This window comes from Macrotis lagotis, chromosome X, assembly GCF_037893015.1.
Source record: "Macrotis lagotis isolate mMagLag1 chromosome X, bilby.v1.9.chrom.fasta, whole genome shotgun sequence".
NCBI lineage: Eukaryota > Metazoa > Chordata > Mammalia > Peramelemorphia > Peramelidae > Macrotis > Macrotis lagotis.
This window is the reverse complement of record NC_133666.1, coordinates 533889329-533906506: the sequence shown is the minus strand read 5'-3', so window position 1 is coordinate 533906506 and position 17178 is coordinate 533889329. Positions and strand designations below refer to the sequence as shown.

General features: G+C 33.9%; 1 protein-coding gene across 3 annotated transcripts in view; it reads left to right on the top strand.

The window, feature by feature from the left end:
- EXOC2 (exocyst complex component 2) overlaps positions 1-17178 on the top strand; it is a 234013-nt gene that overhangs the window by 170076 nt on the left and 46759 nt on the right. For all 3 annotated transcript variants that reach the window (XM_074199429.1, XM_074199428.1, XM_074199430.1), the window contains exon 23: positions 4678-4819. In XM_074199429.1, the coding sequence (XP_074055530.1) occupies positions 4678-4819 (142 nt within the window). The remainder of the gene's footprint in view (positions 1-4677; positions 4820-17178) is intronic.

The window sequence follows — 17178 nt, the reverse complement described above, 5'->3', positions numbered from 1 at the left end:
AAATAAGAATAAATAAATTTAAAAAAAGAAGTCTTTTGCTAACTATCTCCAAAATAGCTATTCATGTTATCCTGAATTTAGGGGTATTTAAATTGTCAGGCAATCCTTCTTAGAAGAAATGAGATTTAAGCTGAGTCTTGGAGCATCAAAAAGTAAATTATAAAGGAATTTCCTTGAGGTCAGAAACTGGTCTTTTTTTACTATATCTTCCTAGCACCTGGCATTATGCCTTGCACATTGTAGATTTTTGATACAAATTGATTTGTCACCTGTTTTGATGAAATGCAACAGCAGAGTATATATATGTAGTAATAGCTAACATTTTTATAGGTGTTTAAGGTTTGCAAAACACTTGACACATCTCATTTGATTCTTTCATCTTTGTGACTTGACAATGTTAGTGCTATTATTAACCCCATTTTTCAGATAAGGAACCTGTGACCAAAAGCTTAGATGATTTACTCAGGTATCTAAGTGGAATTCCAACTCAAGTGTTCATTGTCTACAAAGTCCAGAACTCTATTATGACAAGTTGCAACAGTAATAATATGGAAATTACTTTTTTCCTATTAATTCCCACATTATTATTGAATTCCTCTTCTTTGGAATAAACTATATTTGCCTAGCACTTAAAATGCTTGACTCAGTCTTTTGTTGCTCCCCTTTCTTCTCTTATTTGCCCTGCTCTTCTAGTTTTATTAAGTTCCTTCACTCTTTGCACTTTCCCATCCTCTTAAATCAGGAATGATAGCTCATATCTATGTAGATAATACTGTTTGGTTTACAAGACATTTTAATTGCAGTAAACCATTGGGGTAAATTGGATGAGCATATCCATTTTATAAATGAAAAAATTGAGACCCCAAGATGTCTTTTGACTTAGAGATAGGCACTGTAGCCATGCTATGAAAATAGCTCATCTTAATGCCTTCCCACTATTAAAAGTGTAACCCCAATCCCAGAGCCCATTGGTATGAGGTTTTCTCCTTATTGGTTGAGATTAATGCTGGCCTCTGGAAAGGGCAAGGCAGAGGTATCAAGAACCTAGAAAGAGGAGAGGAAGACTTAAAATATTCTTGAAGTACTTTTTTTTATCTCAGATGCCAATTTTTATCTTCCATCTTTTCTTTCAAAAAGTACTCGAAAATTGTCTGAAGACCTCTCCTCTCTCCTACTTTGAGCAGCTCTGCCCTACCCCTCATGAGTTTCCTCATCTGACAGTTCCCTATACCAATTAAATCACAAGACTTTTTCTTATAATAGTAAGGAGCAGCCCTAGGGCAATGCAGAGGTGTTAAACTTTTGGCTAGGATGCCCAAAGTCCCAATTCAGTCAGAACCAGATTAAAATTTAATTGGGAAATGTTTAACAAAATAAATAATAAAACATAGGTGATGTTAATTTGTTTTTCTAAGGATGCATCAGCAGAAATTTATTATCAGAGTCAATGTAGTGAATAGAAAGGTATTCTCAATGCCAGAAAAACCTGGGTTCAAGATCTGCTTCTGACAGAGTGGTTCTGTGACCAGGACATGTCCTTTAACCTCCCTCTGTGCAGAACAACTCTCTAAAACAATGAGTAGAAAAGGTATAGATCTGTGACCTACACCATTGAAATCATGGGTTCTCTGAGAAAAAGGAAAAACATATCCATATACTTAGTAATAGTTCACTCTATATAGAGCACTTTATGCTTTACAGAACTCAAAACACAGCAACCTCATAAGGTATAATAGTATAATTTGCAGATGTATTAGGTACCTTGTCCAAGGTCTCACAACTAGTGTGACCATTCCATTCTGTAAATACCTCATAAGTAATAGACACTTAATAATTATTTACTTAATTGAATTTAACATATTTATCAATTTTTCTTATCATCCCTACTAAATAGGCCAAAGGTAAAGAAGCATATTTTAGTTATATTTCTCTCTTCCCTAGCACCTGGTTTGTACATTGTGCTAGATAGATGTTTAATAAATGTTTCTCTAGTAAGGAAAAATATAGTATGAGGCCTCAGCAAGAGTGACCATGACATATATAGTAGACAATAAGGAAGCAGAGGACATGTATTGGGTATATTATCAAGGAATAATATTAAACAGATATTGTAGGACCAGATTACAGTAGGTCTTGAAATCCACTATCTCAATATGGTAGTATATAAAGAGGTAGTTAATAGCTATTTTTGGAAAATAATACAAAATTTCCATTATGTAAAATGTACCCTACATATTACCAATACCACCTAATAAACCAATAAATGCAGTCTTTTAATGTGTTAACATGCCTAAATTTTTTGAAGTGCTTAGTATTTGCTTCTTGTGTTTTTTCTTATATAATTTATATTGCCTTCAGGAAAAAGGGCATGGTACAAGAGCATTGAACTTGATGTTACAGGACCTGAATTCAGATTCTAACTACAACACCCTCATTTCTTTGAGCTATCACATAACCAATTTGAATGTCGATCTCCTCACCTGAGAAATGAGGAAGGGAGAGGACAATAATAATTGGATTAAATGGTCCCTCGAGAACTAAGAACCCCTTTCTCAGGCTTAAAAAGGGTATTTTGTGATTCTGATGTACCAGAATTTAATAAAAATCTCTCTCTGCATATAACAACTAGGGTTTTCTACACTAATAATATATAAGATGCTCTGATTCTGTTAGTCATTAATATTGTGTGAACCTGTCTGATATAGTAGTGGGAAAACATCATTGGAATTGGGGTCAGAAGATCCAAATTTAAAATTCTATCTTTATCTGCAGGACCTAGACAGGGCATTTATTGGTTTAATTCTGTGATCTTACTGTTTTCTCTGAACTTTGATTTCTTCTCTGAAATAGAAATTCTCATATACTACCTACATTACAGGTTATTTTGAGGGAAGTACTTTGCAAGTTGTAAAGTCCACAAAATATGAAATGTTTTTATTAACAATATTACTATTAATAATCATTATTATTATTATTATAACTAACATTTATATAGCCCTTTAAGGTTTGCAAAACACATATTAATTCCTTCAACTATACATTGTACACTTATGTTCCATACTTTTTCATGTATAGACTTCATCTTTATCTGTACTTAATAATTATATAATAATATTTATAATCAAGATATATCACTTAAGCTATCAGATGATTATAAAATGCAAATAGGATCCAGATTAATTTGCTCTTCAGTTTTCTCTACTGTGTACATTAGTTTTCATTTTGCATGGATAAGAAAAAAACTTTTTTATCTTTTTATCTTTTTTTTTAAGGTTTTTGCAAGGCAATGGGGTTAAGTGGCTTGCCCAAGGCCATACAGCTGGGTAATTGTTAAGTGTCTGAGATCGGATTTGAATCCAGGTACTCCTGACTCCTGGGCCAGTGCTCTATCCACTGCGCCACCTAGCTGCCCTTTTATTTTATCTTTCTTAAGTACCCATTATGCAGTTATAAATTTTATTTTAAGTACTTTTTATATGAACAATCTTACTTGGCCAAAGAAAATTTTTAACTGGATCTTAGGATATTAGAGATTTTTTTTAAATTGCATGGTTTGTGAGGTCAGGACAGAGGCACTACTATCCTCTATTTTTTTTGCATTTTAGTTATTATTAATTAATGTTTATAACCAAACTATGAGGCATAGCAAGATCTTAAAATGCTTTCTGAATTTTCAGAGAGATAGCTGTATTCAAGATAATTTACTATATCATACTAAATTATCTATATTATAGATCATTTAATTTTGACAATATGATATATTTGTTGTCAGCTATAGAATATTCAACCAGTACAAGAAATTCCCTAAATGACTAAATAGAAATTTATTGTATCCTGAGACTATTTTAAAGTAATTCATATTATTTCACCTTTGAAAGTCCATCAGATTATAAGATACCTTGCTCAGCATAGGTGAGCTATTCAATTAGCTCATAGAGAATATTTAATTGACATATTAGTCAATAAAAATTTATAAGCATCTACCATATGCTTGACATGATACTAAATGCTGGGAATACCAAGAAAGGTTTAAAAAAGTCTCCTTTAGCTCCAATTTCCTTCAGTTCCTCTTAATATGTCCTTGTTATATTCAGTAAATATTATTGGTGACTGAAATGACATCAGAATTAAATTCATATTATTTTGTTTTCAAAAATGTTTTGATTTTAATAACAAAATATGTAACTGAAACTGATAAAATTGACCAAAATACTCAGTTGATGTTTTGACTATAGCTTCCTGTATAATACAACTTTAGTATTAGACAATTAATATGATGTTCTTGACATAATTCATTGTTAAAACTAAAATAATTCAGGGCAGCTAGGTGGCGCAGTGGATAGAGCACCGGCCCTGGAGTCAGGAGTACCTGAGTTCAAATCCAGCCTCAGACACTTAATAATTACCCAGCTGTGTGGCTTTGGGCAAGCCACTTATACCATTTGCCTTGCAAAAACCTAAAAAAAAAAAACTAAAATAATTCTCTAAGTTGCTGAGGTAAACATGCTCTTGGTGGACTTTAAAAACTACAATTTTTTTCTTAGAAAAATGCTATTTTATGACATAAATTGATTATAAAGTACATTTAAAGCATGTAGTTTAATATTATTGCTCTCTCTTGATTTCCCAAATAGAAGAAAAATCCTAAGTATATTATCTCAATTTATGTATTTATAGGTGAGCATGACTTCACTGAAAGAATTAGATCAAAGGCTATTTGAAAATTACATTGAGTTGAAAGCAGATCCTATTGTTGGCTCCCTAGAACCTGGAATTTATGCGGGATATTTTGATTGGAAAGACTGTTTGACTCCAACAGGTAAACAGTTTTTATTATAAATATTTGTAAGAAATTTGATTTCAAATAACGTTAGTTGATATTAGATAAAGTTTGAAAAAGCACTATATGGTTAATTCACTCTTCATTTGAAAAAAAAATTTCTCAGGTTTACTATTTGGTTTTATTAAGAAGCAAAAACAAGAGGTGAATACCTCTGGAATTTGGTGGATTCTTTTAGTTTTTTAGTGGCTTGTAAATGGTTCTTAAATTCTTTAAATTACTTTAAAATTTACTTTAAAATGATTAATGTATCATTTAATAATTGATAATCTCAGTTATACTTTTTGTAATTCTCCTTTATTGTTTGTAAATAATAGGTAGCTTTGTAAGGGACAACTTTATATAATGAATTCATGAAAGCCATCAATTAGTTCTTAAAATCTGATCACTTCTACATAAGATCTTATTGTTGATGTTAAAAAGGTGAAAGTTAGAAAAATGTGTGGGAGTAAAATTACTACAATAATCTAGCAAAGAAAATTAAACCACAGAAGAATGAAAAATATAGTAACAGGATTCTCTTAATAATGTCAAAATGTACCTTCATCTCTCCTACTATGTGTTTCAAAATAATGAACTCCTCTTTCTTGATAGTTGTTTTGTTTGTTTAAGTGAATTTTTTTTGATTCATCAAATACCTAGATATCTTTTAATTATTTTAACATAAAAAGAAAGTGGCTACAAAATTCTTATCATTAATAAAATATTCATGCAAAACATGTCTTCCTGGGGGTGACTAGGTGGCACAGTAGATAGAGCACCAGCCCAGGAGTCAGGAAGACCTGAGTTCAAATCCGGACTTGGACACTTTAAGTAATTACCTAGCTGTATGACCTTGGACAAATCACTTAACCCCTTTCACTGCCTTGCCAAAAACCTAAAAACAAAACAAAACATAAAAAATATGTCTTCCTGGAAGTGTATTTATGTATGCGTGTATATATGTATGTTTATGTGTGTTCATATTATTGTCTATTTTCATTTTTTAATTGATCATTTAAAATAATTAAAAGGACATTTACTAAAGGAGACATTGTACTATGTGCTTGGGGAGATAGATAGCAGGACAATGTGAAATTCCTTCCATCACAGAATTTAAAGTCTAGCAAGGAAATATGTTTAATTAAAGCTAAAATGTAATTAGGTTAGGGTTTTTTTTAAAAGGAACAAATGCAATCCTATCTTTTGCTTTCATTATGCATAGTAATAATGAAATTTCAATTTGAAGATATAACAATGATTAAGAATATTATTCTTTCTGCATGATCTGTCCTCATTCTTTATATCTACCTCTCCTTTCCTATATATCCCTCTACTCAGTCAAATGGAATTATTCACGTCCCCTTAAAAAAGTACATTACTTTTTTGCTTACAGGACTTTTCTCATGCTCTTTCCTCATTCTTGAAATATCATCCCACTATTCCATTTCTGCTTAATCAAAACCCTGTTCAAAGTTTCTCTTTTCTTCCAAGTAGAATGGTGCAATAGATAGAATGCTTGACCCAAAGTCAGGAAGATTTGAGCTCAAATACAGCCTCAAACACCTACTAACTATGATTCTGGCAAGCCATTTAACCTGTCTGCCTCAGTTTCTCAACTATAGAATGAGGACCTTCCTCCTCTGAATTCTTACAGCACTTTTTCTGTACCATTATTATGGCAGTTATCACATACTCTCTTGTAGTCACTAGCATGTGTGTACACACACACACACACACACACACACACACACACACACACACACACACACTGTTGCCCCTCCTAGATTTTTTAACTCTTGGGGGCACTTTATCATTTTTCCAATGCACCTTACATAAAAGTGCTCCATAAATGTTTAATGAATATTCATGGATTTATACTTGTGAGTGAATGAATAAATTGGATTTTTGAACAGTCTATTTCATTACCTCTCTAGGTAGGGCCTTGCTAATATTTTCTAACAAATTAAATTTTTTGGCTTTAAGGACCTCTTAGATGAGACTTCACAGCTTCCTGTTTTAAGGAAGGAAATAAACATCTATTAAAAAGTATCTATTACTTCATTTTTATAGGTATATCATTTGATCCTTCCTCATTTTACCATTGAAGAAACTGAGTCAAATAGAGGTTAAATGACTTGTCCATAGTCATATGACTAAAAAGTGTCTGAGATCAAATTGGAACCCATTCTTCATATGATTCAGTCCACCAGCATTCTTATCATTTGGGCAACCTACTGGCCTCCATACTATATAGCTACCCAAAGAACAGCAATTCTCTCATAAAAGGATAAATTAGTACAAATGGTTAAGATGAAGTATAGCTAGATTCCAGTAATCTCTTCTTATCATTATTAGAATTAAAGTAAATTAATTACCATTTAGTCTTTGAATGGTCAACATATGTGCCAATTTTATTTTATTTTATTTTTTTTTTTATTTTTTTAGGTTTTTGCAAGGCAAACGGGGTTAAGTGGCTTGCCCAAGGCCACACAGCTAGGTAATTAATTAAATGTCTGAGACCGGATTTGAACCCAGGTACTCCTGACTCCAAGGCCAGTGCTTTATCCACTACACCACCTAGCCGCCCACCAATTTTATTTTAACAAACAGTTCTCTCCTCTGTGTCCAGCAAGGAATATGGTTAAATAGAGGACTAACCTTGTGATCAGACAGACTTGGGTCTGTTTGCTGTAATTTGGAAATGACCAACAAAAGGTAGCTCAATCTCTAAGTACCCTACACAACTCTCTGAGACTTTAAGTTATGGAGGAATTGTGATCTTCACTGGTGAATGGAGTTTACGTGCTGAAACTTCCCCCCACTTTGATTAAAATTATCAGTAACCAGGAGCGACTACTCTTCTGCTATCCCTCCCATAAATTTTCTCCTTACCTCTGGTAAAAAAAAAAAAATGCCAGGCATTGTCCTAGGTATTGCTAAAGATTATAACATCCTGGAAAGTAGACAGGGCAGATATTATTTCTCTTGTAATTACTGTCTAGAAAGATTGACCCTTAAGATGACTTGATTTGAAAAACCAACCAAAACTTTTGTATTTGATCTTGGAGGCAATAAGGAGCCACTGGAGTTTATTGCATAAAAGTGGTGGTGACATGATCAGATTGGTGACTAACTGGAGAATGGACTGGTGAAAGGAGAAACTTGAGGTAGACAGATCCACCAGCATACAGTTGCAGCAATACAGGTGTGAGATGATAGAGGTCTCCTACCAGTTTGGTGGCAATGTCAAAAGAGAAAAGGGGATATATTGGAGAAATGTTTCAGAAGTAAAACTGAAATAACTTAGCAACATATTGAATACACAGGGTTAAAGATAGTGACCATTCCAGGATCCCCCTAGATTGTAGGGAAGGAACTGGAAGGAAAGGTATTGTGTTAATAGGGAAGGTAGGAAAAGGAGATTAATTTTGAAAATCCATTGATATTGATATTATTAAAATAGTTCTAGCCTATTTTGATGTTTTCTGTAACAGTTACTTTTAAAAATATATGTATATATTTTAAAATGCAAATTATTTAGATAACTGATTAAACAGAACAATGATTGGCAGTGAATTTAATGTGCCATCCTGTTTATGCCAATTCATAAAATATCCAGTTGATTAATTTCATGATTCATGAGGAGGTATCCGTTAAAGCCATAGCTATACTTTTTAAAACCTGACAGATGTTAATCCACTGTCAGCCCTTTAATTTGTGTTTGTATCAGTAAAGATTATTCTGGTTAGATTTGAGTCATATAACTGACTATTCTTACTTTTGATTTTAATTTTATTCAGAGTTGCTGAAATTTCATTTTACCTAAGAGTTCCAGGTATTAACACTCCTGCATAGAACTTGTAGATGAGTTAAAGATTCTTTTGGTCTCCAAAAGAATATACAAAAAAAAAAATTACCTCTTTAATGTCAAGATAAAAATTTCCATTTTTTAGTTTTCATAATTATAATCTAAATTTAATAATCACAGTTTCATCAGTCCAAATGTTTTGTCTATTCTGGTTTCTATAAGCCTGCTAGAAATGATATTTATCTGTTCAAAGAAATTTTATTTTGCCTATTTTAAAAATTAAAATACTTCTAAAAAGTACATCAAATCCAATGCATGACACAAATACTAAGAATTTAGTTCTAATCTTAGGGATGTGTCACACGATGCCCAATTCTGGTGTCAAAATGGTAGAATGTTTTAATAACTTTAGGAACTGAAATTATAGTGATATGGGAAAGGTATTATTCAATTTAAAAATAATATTTCTAAATTACTGATTTGTCTGAAAGAAAACCATCACTCAATATTTTTGAAATTCCCATTTTAGGAATTTCATGTAGCTTAAAATAGTTAAAATAGTAGACTTAAAATAGTTTAATTCAGCATTTGAGTTTTTTGAAAATTTATTTAACACATTCATTTCTTCAATCAGCTATTATAGAACATTTTCTATGTGGAATGCACCATACTAAATACAATGTAGAATTCAGAGTTGTGCTGTCTAGCATAAGAGAAAAGATGGTTCTTGACAGCTATTTACAAGAGATAACACCAAAATAAGAGCTCTGAAATTATAGAGTTCTTTTGTAGGAATCAAGAAGAGAGAAATACCAGCAATCTATAAAAATAATATCAGAGACTTTTTTAAATTTATCCTTTGCAAGAAGGATTAAGTATGGTTTGCCTGTCAAAAAATTAACAAAGGAAATGATAGTAGGTTGTACTGTGTGCTGGTTAAACCACATAAGGAATAATGCTTTCAATTCTGGAGGAAGAAGGAAGACTCAGAATCTTAGATTCTCAGAATAGAAAGGAGTCTCAAAGACCAGCTGCTCCAAACCATCTCTAAACAAAAATCTTTTCCACAATAGGCACAAAAGAAGTATATAGCCAACCTGAAGACTTTCTGTGAGTGGCAATTCACTGCTTTTGAGTTAAGCTCTTCCACTTTTGGATACTTCTGATGATTTTTAATCTGTTGCAAACTATACCTAACTAGACTGTAATCTACAGCTCTCCATCTTTTCCAAATGAATAATTGAGAGATTGTCTATCAAGTGCTTTGCTAAAATTCAGGTAACATCTGTTGCATTCCCCTTATCTAACAGTTTAGTAAACATGTCAATAAAAAGAAATTAGGTTAATCTGGTATGACCTATTCTTGATGAAATCATGTTGGCTATTTGTGGTCACTGTTTCATTTTCTATTGTTCTCTTTACAGATACATTCTAGAATTTGCCAGGAATTGAGGTCAGACTGGGTAACTGACATACATTACAGACTATGTCTTTAGGATTCTGTGATTCTGAGATTTCCCACTAGATAAGCCAGAAAAGAAAGATATCACAGAGGAGGTGTTATTGAAGTTTCATAGTTTTGATAGATTAAGCATGGCAAAGGAAGATCATTCTAGGCGGAAAGCTTTAGAATTGGAACATGTGATCAATCAGTAGAAATCTGATTAGTGCCTACTTTGTGCTAAATACTATTCCAGATGTGAGAATTCAAAATCAAAATGGAGCATGTTCTCAAGAAGCTTATATTCTCCTGTGGGTTTGTAGTGTAATTACTAGTCCATGTTGGCTAGAGATTCGAATATTTATTAATTAATGGGGGTAACTAAATGGTATACTGGATAGAGTGCTAGGCCTGGAGATAGGAAGACTCATCTTCCTGAGTTTAAATCTGGCCTCACAGTTACTAGCTCTGTGTCTGTGGGCATGTCTTTGACCCCTGATTGCATCAGTTTCCTCATCTGTAAAATGAACTAGAGAAAAAATGGCAAACCACTCCAGTATCTCTGCCAAGAAAACCTCATATAGGGTAACAAAGAATTGGACATGACTGAAGTGACTGAATAACAATAATGGGAAATAATGCCAAAATAATAGGTTGGACCCAAATTACAATATGTCATGCTAAATTAAGGAATATGGACTTTTAAGTTAGCAACAGGGAGCCATTGAACAGGAGAATAATATGAAGTGATGCTTTAACTAAATTTATCAGCTAGTAGTTTGGCTTAGAGAGAATCTGGTGACATTAGAGCCTAATTTAGGCTCCTATTATATTCAAGTATGAGGTAATGGGCTAAAGTAAAGTGGTACCTGTGGGTATGGAAAAGAAGAACTAGAATTTGTACTTGCAAAAATGAATTTGTATGTTATTTGTATTTAATAAATGAATTTTGAGATTTCACCATATTGTCCTATCTGCTGTCACTATCAAATAACTTAAGTTAGAATAATTGTCAAACATATATATTTTCACATTACTTTAGAAATTTTTTCAATGTTGTAATCACAGTTTTGCCAAGAACTATAATTGAGGTTACATTCAAAACTTAAAGTTGTAGTAAAAAAAAAAAAGCAAACATCTTTGTTTTCTTCAAGAAGAATTGAGTCTTTTATATTTGCTTAGAAATTAAAAGGAAAACACCAATTATTTAAATTAATTTGCTTCCCTGTATAGATAACAGTTTGTGTATAGCTGTCTGTATATATCAGAAAAATTTCCTAATCTAATTTAAACTATAAGGAAACAATGTACCTCTATAGAAATTTTTCCACATTTGATTTTTAAGATTAATTTAATAGCTATCAACAGCAATAAGGGACAAAAAAGCTCAACTCAAACTCTTTCATTTTTAATGAGGTAAACAAATTAACAAATTATGAATGAAGAAAATCCTTGCAGTCCTCCAAAATTCTGCCACCCTTGACTCTGCTTTCCTATTTTTTCTCCTTGCTTTTCTTTTATTTCATTTCTTAAAGTCTTAGCTCATTTTTCTTATTTAAGTTTTAGTCTTTGGTGGAAATATAAAGAAGATGAATGCATATGAGGTTGAAATTGCACATTAGACAAGATCACACCCTACGTAATTATAGTTATTACTGAGTTTGACAGCTTTTCAGTAATGCTTAAACTTCCTCATAAGCTTAAGAACACATACTGTGAGAAATGTTGCTGTCTGCTGAGCATGTATTGTTTTTACTTCTCTACCAATCAAAAAAACTAAAACTAAGAACTATAATATCCCATATTGTTAAATTCATTTAAATCCCAAATGTTTGTTTCTTAAATTAACTTTCAGATTTGGTTAACACATTATACATACTTTTATTGACATTATAATCTTTCTAACTTGTTTTATATCCTACATATTTATACTTCTTCAAAATAATACATTGGAATAGTGGCAAATACAGTCAAAAATCATATTTGTCCATTCCATGTGTCATTTTTTAACTCAGCTTTGAAAGTAGTGATTAAAATATAGGGCTCATCATCATCCTTAAATTTGTAGAGAGTATTTTATTGCATGATACATTGTTCTGAAAAGACCTATACAAAAAGAATGATAGTCACTGCTTTCAAGAACATTATAGTCTAAAAGCGACAAGACCAATGTAGACACACAGATATAGAAAATAAGGCAGTAGAATAAAAACATTAAGTTAAAGCATGAATTCACAAGAGGACATATTTATCTTGCCTGCAGATGAAGGGAGAGTATTTATTTGCTTTTTCACATGACAAATCTTTACTTAACCTCTGCTGTATATAAGGGGTTCTCTTAGTACATAGTTGTCCTGCATATCTCCTAACCTCAAGAAGGGTTCAAGTGTTAGGGAATAATATGCAGTCTCTTAAGAATAAGAAATGAGAGGGTGGCTAGGTGGCGTAGTGGATAAAGCACCGGCCCTCAAGTCAGGAGTACCTGGGTTCAAATCCGGTCTCAGACACTTAATAATTACCTAGCTGTGTGGCCTTGGGCAAGCCACTTAACCCCGTTTGCCTGGCAGAAACCTCAAAAACAAAAAGAATAAGAAATGAATGAGCTAATTATGACTCTTACCTGAGAAATGAATAACCAGTCCCATTATCTTTCAGTATACTCCAAAGTTAGTATGATTACCTTGAAATTTCAGCACTGTCAATGGCAATTGCATTCTGAGTTTATATACAAGATAACCCTAGGCCATCTGCAAAATACTTTTTTAGCTGGTTATACACAAAATATTGACTGTTGACTCCATTCATTTGTATCTGAAACCATTATTTCCTTTTTCTCTCTCTCTCTCTCTCTCTCTCTCTCTCTCTCTCTCTCTCTCTCTCTCTCTCTCTCTCTCTCATCCCTGTCTTATTTTAAAAAAGACCTTAGCAGGGAATAGCAGGAAAAATGACAAATGTCAACAATAATAAATGTGTTGCCATTTGTGTTATGATTATCAAATCTAGTTCTTAGTAAATCATATCTCAGTGGAATGTTTGAGGTGTTTTCCTAAATTGTTATTAGTCCAATGAGTCATGTTTTTTTTAAAGTGTACACTTAGTGATTTCAGTGTATTATTGAAACAGAGTTGGTGGGTATTTCCCTATCTTACTTGTCAACTGCTGGTACCCTACATCTCTAGTCAGTTTTAATTTAACTATTCAAGTACTCATAATTTCTTAGAGTTTGGCAAAAGAATTTTGTGAACTTTATAGATCAAATGTAGATTTCTATTTCTGTGTGTGAGTTGTTTAGTTTTGTTTTTGTTTGGGTTTTTTTGGTATTTTTCTGCAAATATAATCTAGAGAAAATCTCTTAATCCTCTATCAACAGCATTTATTGAGTATCCCAGTAGTGCAGAACATGATACTAGTGAGTCCTGTGTATGTACATTTTTTACATGAAATTGCTTTTTCTCATTTTACACATTTTTATTTTATTTTTTTTTTGCAAGGCAAATGGGGTTAAGTGGTTTGCCCAAGACCACACAGCTAGGTAATTATTAAGTGTCTGAGGCTGGATTTGATCTCAGGTACCCTGACTCCAGGGCCAGTGCTCTATCCACTGTGCCACCTAGCCACCCCCAGTTTTACACATTTTTAAAGAATAAATTAAATATATATAAAATAATTAACTTTCGGAAAACATCATCTGAATAAGTAATTGAGTTTTCTATTTAATTAAATGAAAAACACTGAAACAGCATAGTGCTGAGAACATGGCATACAAATAAGAAAAGCAAGATAATCCCTGCTCTCAAGAAACTCACAATCGATTTAGGGGATACAAGAGGTTTAAAGCAAGGAATTAGGAAGACACTATACTCCTCAAGGTACAAAGACAAGGCATTGGAAGTCACTTTGTTTAGTATCTCTTCCATTGATAAAATCATATTCATATCTGATGAAGCATTTGTTAGGGCTAAGGATTTTGGTGATAAAAAATTTCTTTCTCAGATATTTAGTAGCTCTGACAGCTAAAGAAACTTATGTTGCAGCACCTGCAGAAGCAGTTGGCCAATGTGGTTTCCATAATGGTTGCTTCCCTAGACTATGACTGTTGGGACAGAACTAGAAGCAGGACAGAAAGGATCTGCCTATTCCTGCATTATTGGATTATCTTTTTAATCTGGCCAACAAGCAGAGGCCATTATATTTCATTTGACAAGCATTATAAAATTGCCAGTGTTCTAAAGGGGTAAGCTGAAGTTCCAACTGAAGAAGAGGTTTTGAATGCCATTAGGCTCCCTTCATGTGACAAAGCACCTGTTGCTGGTTCTATTACAGCTGAGATCTACAAGTTGGGGGGGGGGGTCCTGTTACTCATACAAAAACTGATTGAAATTTTCCAGGTTATATGACATGAGAACGTTATCCCCCAAGAGTTCAAGGACATCTCCATTGTCCATCTTTATAAAGGTAAAGAGGATAGATTGACTTGTGATGATCAGCGGGGTGTTCCTCTCTTAGTCATTGCTGGTAAGATTCTTGCCAGAGTTCTGCTATAATCACCTACCTGAAAGTCAGTTTGGCTTCAGAAAGAGTTGAGGAACAATCGATATGGTGTTTGCTGCCCCACAGGATCAGAACAGAGGTCTGTATAGAGTATTTGTAGATCTGACCAAAGCTTTTGATACCATCAGTCATGAAGGCTTACGGAAAATTATGTCAAAATTTGATTGCCCAGAGTAGCTCATCAATTTTGTACATCAGTCTTATGATGGCATGCTTACTAAGGTTCTAGATAGTGGAAAATGCTCTCGAAATTTCCCAGTGACCATTGGAGTGAAGCAAGACTATGTCCTTGCTCCCATACTTTTTAGCATGATGTTTTCAGCCATGTTGTCAAATGCTTTCAGTGAGGATGGACACAGCATCAAGGTCAACTACCATACTGATGGTAAATTCTTCTACTTGAAAAAGTTACAAGCCAAGACCAAAGGGGAGGGAGTGCTGGTGCATGGTCTTCTGTTTGCAGATGACTGTGCACTCAGTGCCACCTCTGAAGCTGAGATGCAACAAAGTATGGATCAATTATCTGCTGTTTGTGCTCATTTTTATCTAACAACACCAAGAAAACACAGGTGCTCCATCAACCAGCACCACAACATCCATATATGGAACCATCGATTACAGCAACTGGAGAAGTTTTGAGGACTGTGGACAAGTTTACTTGCCTTGGCAGTGTCCTTTTCAAGGAGGTACACATTGACAATGAGGTTGACACTTAAATTGCCAGAACTAACTCATATTTGGGAGGCTTCAAAAGAAACCATGGAAAAGGAGGTATTAGACTGACTACCAAACTGAAGTTCTATAGAGCCATTATACTGACCTGGTTATATGCTTATGAAACCTGAGCAGTCTACCAGCACTGTGTCAGGAAACTGAATCAATTCCTTTTAAATTATCTTGAGAAAATTCTGAAGATCTCCTGAAGATAAGATAGCAGTATACTTATCGTTCTTTCTCCAGTTAAACTGCCAAGCATTCAAATATTGCTACAGAGAGTGCAACCACGATGACCTGGATGCTTTGTTAGAATGCCAGAGGTAGGGGTGGCTAGGTGGCGCAGTGGATAAAGCACCAGCCCTGGAGTCAGGAGTACGTGGGTTCAAATCTGGTCTCAGACACTTAATAATTACGTAGCTGTGTGGCTTTGGGCAAGTCACTTAACCCCATTTGCCTTGAAAAGACCTAAAAAAAAAGAATGCCAGAGGTAATGTTGTCAAAAAGCCTATTTTATGAAGAACTCGCGCAGGGCAAGCACTCACTGGGAGATCAGAAGCCATACTGGGACACTTTGTTGAAGGACTCAAGAACTTTGGAATTAATTCTTTAGCGTGGAAAACACTGGCACAGGATTTTCCAGCATAATGGACCTTCATCAAAGACCAAGGCAGAATGGCAGTAGCTCAAAAGAAGCATGAGATGCCCAAGATTAGAGTAATCACCTCAGGTGTTCACATGGATTGTGGCCAAGCTGTGGTAGAGCTTTCTGAGATCATAGTAGTCTGATTAGCCACCAATGGGCTTTCTAATACAGTGATTTCATTTTGGTTGTCTTTGATAAGAACCAAACAACCAACTACAAAATTACTAGTGTTTTGGAGGAGTAAAAGATAATCTCTGTCCTCCTTGAGAGTAGAAACATTCATACAATTACAAAACATCACAAATAAGTGCATTATCCAGTTCAGTTCATTAAATGTTTATTAACATCCTTCTAAGTTCTAGATGGATGACAACAAAAATAAGATGCTCTCAGAGAGCTTATTGTCTACACGATAATGTAATGTAAAATTATTTGCAAAAGGGATTTGGAAATGATTTTAAATTAAGTAAGTTTAGACTAATTTCTTTGAGGAAATTATCAGAAAAAAAATTAAGCTCAAAGGTAGGCAGTGAAACATAACTTAATATGTTGAAATGTTGTTTGTCCTTCATTCTCAAAGACCATCACATCAGTGAGGTGATACCATGACTTGCATGTGAATAAGATTTAAATGAGGGAATGCTATGCAAAATCACCAGCCTCACTTTCTCCTCTAGAACCATCTGGGTTCGGTGACCAGATATAGATCAAGAATACAAATGGCCCTAAATGTGAAGGCAATCAGAGTAAAGCGATTTGCCCATGGTCACACAGCTAGTATGTGTCAAGTGTCTGAGACTACATTTGAACTCAGATCCTCTTGACTCCAGGGAAGGTGATCTATCCACTGCACCACCTAGCTGCTCCTATAACTTCAGATATGATAGGATAATCCCATGTAACCTGGGGCACCTGAATGATCTCTTTCAGGAACATACTAAAAGACAAGCTATTCTGTGTTCTCTACATGAGAAGAGAACATCAATATTGCCATACAGTATTTCCTCTTTATGGGTCTATCTTCACAAAAACTTTAGTTGTTACTGACCTTGAAGACTACTTAGGAACTTGTTTGCAAAGGTGAAAATGGGAGGAGAGTAGGAGACTTCTCTGCCCTCTGCTTTCCTGTCCCTGAGAGTTTAAGAAGACAAGGCAGAGAGAATGTAAAAATCATCTTAACCCACAGAAATATGATG